General features: G+C 44.1%; 1 protein-coding gene across 1 annotated transcript; it reads left to right on the top strand.

The window, feature by feature from the left end:
• The first annotated feature begins 4674 nt into the window (after positions 1 to 4674).
• Positions 4675 to 7982, top strand: JAGN1 (jagunal vesicle mediated transporter 1). The gene is made up of 2 exons (XM_019748233.3): positions 4675 to 4861; positions 6498 to 7982. Exons 1-2 carry the CDS (start codon positions 4773 to 4775, stop codon positions 6958 to 6960), a joined length of 552 nt encoding a protein of 183 aa, XP_019603792.1. The 5' UTR covers positions 4675 to 4772; the 3' UTR covers positions 6961 to 7982.
• The last annotated feature ends 13 nt before the right edge of the window (positions 7983 to 7995 follow it).

Raw genomic sequence — 7995 nt, 5'->3', positions numbered from 1 at the left:
GCTATTGATAATGTAATTATTTAATAATAGCAGAGACTAAAACTAGCTGAAATGTGTAGTGTGAAGAGGGTAAGATCGTATGACCCTGCAATTCTAGTCCTAGATAGATAGAAAGATAGGTAGATCTTCAAGAGAGATAAAAACATACGTCCACACAAAAACTTATACACAAATGTCCGTAGCAATAATAATAATAGCCAAAAGATAGAAACAACCCAAATGTTCATCGATTGATGAATGGATAAAAAAATGTGGTATAACCATAAATTGAATGCTATTTGTCAATAAAAAGGTACATGCTACTACAAGAATGAACTTTGAAAACATTCTGCAAAGTGAAAGAAGCCAGTCACAAAAGATCACATGTATATTTTTATGATTCCACTTGTAGGAAATGTCCAGAATAGGCAAAACTATAAAGGCAGAAAATAAGTTAGTGATTGCTTAGGGCTGGTGCTGGGGGGTGGGAGAGGAATGGGGAGTGCTAATGGGTCCAGGTTTTCCTTCAGATGAGACAAAATGTTGTAATCCATTAATCTAATCACAATTTTTTGGGCAATGGTTGCACAACTCTGTAAACATACTAAAAATAATTGAATTGGACATTTGAGTGCGAGAATTGTATGATATGTGAATCATATCTCAATAATGTTTTTTTTAAATAAATTTTATTGGGGAATATTGGGGAACAGTGTGTTTCTCCAGGGCCCAGCAGCTTCAAGTCATTGTCCTTCAATCTAGCTGTGGAGGGCACAGCTCAGCTCCAAGTCCAGTTGCCGTTTTCAATCTTTAGTTACAGGGGGCACAGCCCACCATCCCGTGCGGGAATTGAACCTGCAACCTTGTTGTTAAGAGCTCCCACTCTAACCAACTGAGCCATCTGGCCTCCCCTCCAGAAGCTCAGAGGCAGCTCATTGTTTTCAATCTAGTTGTGGAGGGCGCAGCTCACTGGCTCATGTGGGAATTGAACCGGCAAACCTGTTGTTCAGAGCTTGAGCTCTAACCGACTGAGGCATCTGACCGCCCTTTTTTTTTTTCTTTAATGTGGTTTGTAAAAAGAGTCCAAGCTCATCCTTCTGTTAGCAGAGAGTTTTTCACACTAGTGCATCAGAATCACCTAGCGAGCTTGTTAAAGTTCAGATTGCTGGGCTCCACTCCAGAGGCTCTGACTCAGTATACCTGGGGTGAGACCTACGGAAGTGTATTTCTAACAGATTCCTACGTGGTCCTGAAGCTGCAGCTACTTAGGGACCCCACTTTGAAAACCAGCACTCTAGCACTAAACTAGTGTGATGTAACTCCTCTAAGCTTCAGTGGGATCTGACAAATGGGGATAAAAATAGGTGAATGAAGATTAAATGAGATAATCACGAAATGTACTTGCTGTAGAACTTAGTACATTCTTCAGGTTCAATAAATAGTTACTATTACTATCATCATCATCATCACCATCATCATTATTATTTAGATCTAAATCCTTCCCTGGAGGATCTCCCGAGCAACCATCATGCATTCATTAAGCAAATATTTATTAGTCACCATGTGTCAGCCCTCCTGGGGCAGAGAATACAGCAGGAAACAAGACAGCCTTGTCTTACAGTTCAATGAACTGACATTCTTGAAGGAGGGGGAACTCTTACCATGAACAAATATGCAAATAAACAAAATAATTTCAGATAATGATGTTCTGGGAAGAAAACAAAACACAGTGATATGATAGCAAATGATTGGAGAGCTAGATTGGCCTTGGGTTTAGGAAAGTGAGAGGGGAGGGGAGCTTTCAGCTAAATCCTGACTGGTGAGAAGGCAGTCTTTTGAAGTCCTGGAGTGCGTTAGTCCATTTGGGCTGCTATAGCAGAATACCGTAGTCTGGCGGCTTATAAACAAGAGACATTTATTTCTCACAGTTCTGGAACCTGGCAAGTCCAAGATCAATATGCCAGCAGATTTGGTGTCTGATGAGGGTCCACTTTCTGGTTCATGGTGGAGGGGCAAGGGAATCTCTTCCATAATATCACCTCCCAAAAACCCCACCTCCAAATACCATCACAATGGGGATTAGGTTTCAACATAAGTATTATGGGGTGAGGGTGGGGGCACAAACATTCAGTTTACAGCATTCTGCCTGGGCTTGACCGCCAGTCTTTTGAAGTCCTGGAGGAGAAGAAACATTCAAGGCAAAGGAAACATCACTGCAAAGGATTTGAGAAGGGAATGAGCAGGGTGAAGAGACAGGAACACAAATCACTAAACTTTAAGGCAGACCAAGACCCAGAAGAAAAGTACGTATAAACAAATACTTCGGGGAGAAAGTTCTGGGGAAAGAGTTTCGGCCCCTCCCTTGGACATTCACGCCTCAAACATTTATTGAATGTTCATCATGTGCTTGGTGTCCCATGATCGGCGAATGGATGACTCACAAGCAGTCTTGCCCTGAAGAACACCTGGTGCATCATGGGCCGCAGACTCAATAAAGACAAAGATAACCACAAGCCAAAGCCAGAGAATATCTGTCGGAGGGGTAGGGGTGGGGGTGGGAGGGAGAATGGCTTCATGAACCTGAGGATTCTTCAGGTGTTTAGGAGAAGTGGATAGTTTTGTCTCAGTTGGAATTTTTTTATTCAACAAGCATTTCTTGAGCTCTTACACTATGCCAGGCATAGTGGGCTGCTGGGGACACACATGATTTGGCTCTTATCCCTCTTAGAAAAGATCATATTCCGGGGGAGGCAGATGTCTGAGCGTGGTTCTCTAACTCAAAAGTGCAGAAAATCATTTGAGACACCTTGGAGTGGAGAAGGACTCTGGCTACTGCTCAAAATTGAGAAGCCAAAAAAGAAAAAATTATACATTCAACTACATTACAAAAAATATTCTGCATGTTAAACTTGTAATACCATGAGTAAAGTCAAAAGACATGCAATAAATAGGAAAAATATATTGCAACTAATATAGACAAGAGGCCAATCTCCCCTCCCTCCCTCCCTCCCTCCCTCCCTCCCTCCCTCCCTCCTCTCTTCTGTCTTCTCCCTCTTCTATCTGTATATGAATTGAAACGACCAACAACAGTAGAAAAGTGGGCAAAGAACATGAACACAGTTCAGGGAAATGAAATTCAAATGACCTGTAAACAAAAAGATGCTTTTTTCAGATAATTTTAAATTTTATGTATTTATTTTTTAAATTGTGGTAAAATGTACATAACATAAAATTAACCATTTTAAAAGAAAGTGTATTGGGGTGACAATTGTTAGTAAAGTTACATAGGTAAAGTAACCATTTTTAAGTTTAGTGACATTAAGTATTTTCACAGTTTGTGCCACCATCACCACATTCATCTCCCGAACTTTTTTTGTCTTCCTTTTCATCTCTGTACCCATTAAACAACTCCTCTTTCCCTTTTCCCCAAGGCCCTGGCAACCACCGTTCAACTTTCTGCCTCTACACAATTTATTTTTCTTTAACGGCACTGACATTTTAAAAAAGTACAGTCCAGTTATTTTGTAGAATGCCCCTCAATTTGAGTTATCTGTCATCTCTCCATGATTAGATCCAGGTTAAGTATCTTTGGCAGGAACATCTCAGAGTATCAGGAGGCACGAGGTGTCATCAGTGTTAGGTCTCTGAATGTTAGGTCTCAGAGACATTGACTTATAGACAGAGCCATGTCTGCAAGAAAACAAAATGTCTGTTGGCCCGCACCTGAGACAGAGCCAAATTTGAGATAACAGAAAACGCCACAAAACAGCTACTGACTACAGGCAGTCAGCATTTTCCTTTCAAACAATGCTACCCTGTCAGCATAGCCCCTGCAACCCTCTCCCTCGGGGCTGCAATCTCCTCTAGATTCAGCCCCGGGCTATAGCCATCTTTTGCTCAGCCCGATAGATTTTTCGCTCTTACAATAAAAATTTTCTTAATTCGCCTGACCATGTATATTTCTTAATCGGCCGACCTATCAATTAGTGGTCGTTAACTTTTTTTTATTTTTTAATGGATAGTCTAGGAAATGTGTATACACATTTATATTTAATTGGGGACTATTGGGGAACAGTGTGTTTCTCCAGGGCCCATCAGCTCCAAGTCAGTTGTCCTTCAATCTGGTTGTGGAGGGCGCAGTTCGGCTCCAAGCCCAGTGTCGTTTCCAATCTTTAGTTGCAGGAGGCACAGCCCACCATCCCATGCAGGAATTGAACCAGCAACCTTGTAGTTGAGAGCTCACGCTCTAACCAACTGAGCCATCAGGCCACCCATGTCAAGTTAACCTTGATTACTTTGTTGAAGGGGTGCACACCAGGTTTCTTCATTGCAAACTTTCCCTATTCTCTTTGCATCGCTTAAGTAATCCATGGCGCGATTCTTTGAGACTGTGTGATACATGTTCTTGGGAAAGTCACAGAACCCTGCCAATCTGTGAAATGGGGACAGCGGCGTCTTAAACTCATATTAGAATTTAAGAAAGTGAAAGTGCTCGAGAAGCGAGAGAATCCGCTACAGGTAGAAGGCAAACAGATGCCAGTGCTGGGGGTGGAAGAGGCGGGGCGGGGTTAATTTCCGGCGCGTTCCACTAGAGGAGGGGCGGCCCTGTCCGGGTCGACAGAAAGACCGCGTGCGTCAGCGTGCGCATGCGTGTAGGGGGGCAATGACCATAGAGTCGGTCCTCCAGAGACAGAGAGGCCGGAAGTTCTCATATTATAGGACTGTTGGGGTGGCGGAGCTGACGGGGTGCGAACAGTATCTGCAGGTGGCAGAGGGTCCGTGTGACTGGGCCAATGGCGTCTCGGGCAGGCCCGCGAGCTGCCGGCACAGACGGCAGCGACTTTCAGCACCGGGAGCGCGTCGCCAAGCACTACCAGATGAGGTATGAACTGAGGCGATGCGCTCAGAGGCCTTCTCCCCAGTTGGAGCCTGCAGGGCCTGGGAAGCGACGTCCCCCGCCCCACATACCCCCGGCCTTAAGCTCTTACTCTCCAGCCAGTCCCTGTTCACCTGCCAGGTTCCCTCCTCCTGGGACGGCCCTGGGCCTGTCCCCAATCCTGGGAAGCCCTGTCGCTCCGATAGACTCCGCCTCTTGCTCCTCCCTGTGACTTGAGGGGGTCCAGACCGCCTGGGCTCCAGTCACGGCGATGCTGTCCCCGCTGTGTGACCTCGGGGACATAATTTTTAATTGAACCTCAGTTTCCTCACCTGCAAATGGGAAAAAGTAATGCACCTTTTAGGGTTGGTGAAGAATTAGTGAGCTAATAATTCGTATAAAGGACGTAGCAAAAGATCCAGCACATAATACGAGTCTGCCCAATGCATGGTGAGTGTTCCAGTTCGGACTCTTTTGGGGAATGTGCATCGTAAAGGCCAGCCTTTCCCTACCTAAAATGAGTTTTATAAACACCCTCACATAAGGAGTATTTCTACATTAGTTTATTCATTCAACAAATAAGTATTTATTGAGTTTCTACCCATCATGCATTTTGTGCTAGGCACTGAGGATATGATAGTGAGCAAAAGCAGACCTGGTCTTTGTAGGCTTGTTATACCTTCAATAAAAAAGCTTATTAACAAAACAAACGAAAAGGTCCCTGCCTTAATGAATCTTGAAGTCTAGAGGTGACTGATTTTTCCCCCTACCTTTCCGCACTTTCTATAATGAATATTTTAAAAATAAAAAATAAAAATTTAAAGGTTTTCTTTCCTTAAATCCATTAAACTATCCCAGAATGATTTTTGCATCTTTCTCGCCAGATTTTTAAAGAATGACAAGCTCTTTGGACCCTGACTTTACTCTTATATTAAAAATCCTTCCCTAAGGATACCTTACAACCCAAGCAAGTGTTTTCGTGCCTGCCTAGAGCAGAAACTGCCCTCTGGGCTGTGAAAAGGACACATTTAGGATCTGTGAGAGTTAGAAGAATAAGAAATGCATACTCCTTTGAGCAGCGAGCTGGTTTCCTCCCTGCCAATACCTCCTTCTTCTAGGCTATACTCTTGGCAGTGCAAAGTCACTTTCTAAATACTGCTCTGAGTTACTCTTTGGCCTTCAAACTGACACTTTGTAGTCTTTGCAACTTCATATCCCACTTCTCCCCTCCCTTCTAAGATTCCTGTCATACCCAACCATAGGCTCTCCTGGAACACAAATGTCTATCCAAGCCTTCTTGCTTGCATGCAGTTACCTCTGCTTTGAATGCCCATCTCCACCTGCCCCCCAGAGCCTTGCTCAAGTATCACCCTCCTCTAGATAGCCTTCTCAGACATTGCTTCCCAAGCAGAATTGATTACTGCTTCCTGTAATTGCATGTTCCTTGCAACGTATATTAACTGGAGCTCTTCAGTTTGTTTTCTAATTATTTTTCTTCCTGTGTTCCTTGTGCCCAGCCTCTAGGTAGGAACTATATTTTATTCACATTTCTATCTCATTGTCCAGTATACTTGCCTGACATATAGTTGGTGGTCAGAAAATTTTGAATGAAAGGCACTTCTCTCTCTGCTCTGCCCCACAGTGTGACCCTCAAGTATGAAATCAAGAAGCTGATCTACGTGCATCTGGTCTTATGGCTGTTGCTGGTTGCCAAGATGAGCGTGGGACACCTGAGGCTCTTGTCACATGATCAAGTGGCCATGCCCTATCAGTGGGAGTACCCATATTTGCTGAGCATCATGCCCTCACTCTTGGGCCTCCTCTCCTTCCCCCGCAACAACATTAGCTACCTGGTGCTCTCCATGATCAGCATGGGGCTCTTTTCCATCGCCCCCCTCATTTATGGCAGCATGGAGATGTTCCCTGCTGCCCAGCAGCTCTACCGCCATGGCAAGGCCTACCGCTTCCTCTTCGGTTTTTCTGCTGTCTCCGTCATGTACCTGGTGTTGGTGCTGGCGGTCCAAGTGCATGCCTGGCAGTTATACTACAGCAAGAAGCTCCTAGACTCTTGGTTCACCAGCACACAAGAGAAGAAGCGTAAATGAAGCCTGCTGGATGGACTGATTGCTGGGGCCAATCCTGGGCCTCCCACCGAGCGGAGTGTGACGGGAGAGGAGCTGTCCTAAAATCTCCTTTGGTGATTTTCACAGCTGTGATATTGGCAACTAGTGCATTTGAGGCCCAAGTTCTGGAAAGCTCCACCTGTTGTCATCAGCTGAGGTGGCAAAACTGTATTTAACTTATTCCTGATTGGCTGGAACTGGGTGATGAATAGCTGTAAGACAAACTTCAGCTAGTTGAAGTTGAGGCCCTTCAGTGTTTTTCTTTTAAGACCGAGCCTCTTCCTTGCCGCTTTTTGGTCATTCTCTTCACTTCCATCCATTACCCCTTAGGCACTGAGACAGAAGGAAATAGCGAAGAAACTAAATTCTACTTCAATCTGTGGGTCATTGGGCAGGAAACACTTAGGAGGCTACTTCCTCTGCAGGCTATGGTTTCTACTGTGAAGCATTTTAATTTAAAAAACCTCAATAAAGTCATAACTGCCCTGTCCACCCTATGCCTTGTGTTTGGGCTTTAACAGAAAATGAATGATGCGTTGCTTGAGTGGCATTAGACACTAGGAGATAGGTGGGAGCTTCCTGAGAAACCTGGCAGTGGCCATAGAGAAGTGAACTGGGTGTAGGAAGTTAAGCCGTGGTTGCCACTCTGTAGCTGATGGGCAGGATGCGCCATACATTTCATCTCTCCATCTCTAAAATAGTCCAGCTTGAGTTAATGGGAGTCTTCTTTTGGTTGGTATTCATGTTTATCATTCATTGTTAACAGAGTGTCAGTTGTGTGCCTGATATAGCAGTCCCCCCTTATCTGTGGGGGATATGTTCTAAGACCCCCAGTGGATGCCTGAAACCGCGGATACTGCTAAACCTTATATATACTGTTTTTTCCTATACATACCTATGATAAAGTTTAATTTATAAATTAGGCACAGTAAGAGAATAACAACAGTAACAATAAAATAGAATAATTATAACAATATACTGTAATAAAAGTTATGTGAATGTTGTCTCAGCACTCAA

The sequence above is a fragment of the Rhinolophus sinicus genome, chromosome 5, assembly GCF_057876585.1.
Source record: "Rhinolophus sinicus isolate RSI-liver-muscle chromosome 5, RSI-T2T, whole genome shotgun sequence".
In the NCBI taxonomy this organism is placed as follows: Eukaryota; Metazoa; Chordata; class Mammalia; order Chiroptera; family Rhinolophidae; genus Rhinolophus; species Rhinolophus sinicus.
This window is presented reverse-complemented; position numbering and strand designations above follow the sequence as displayed.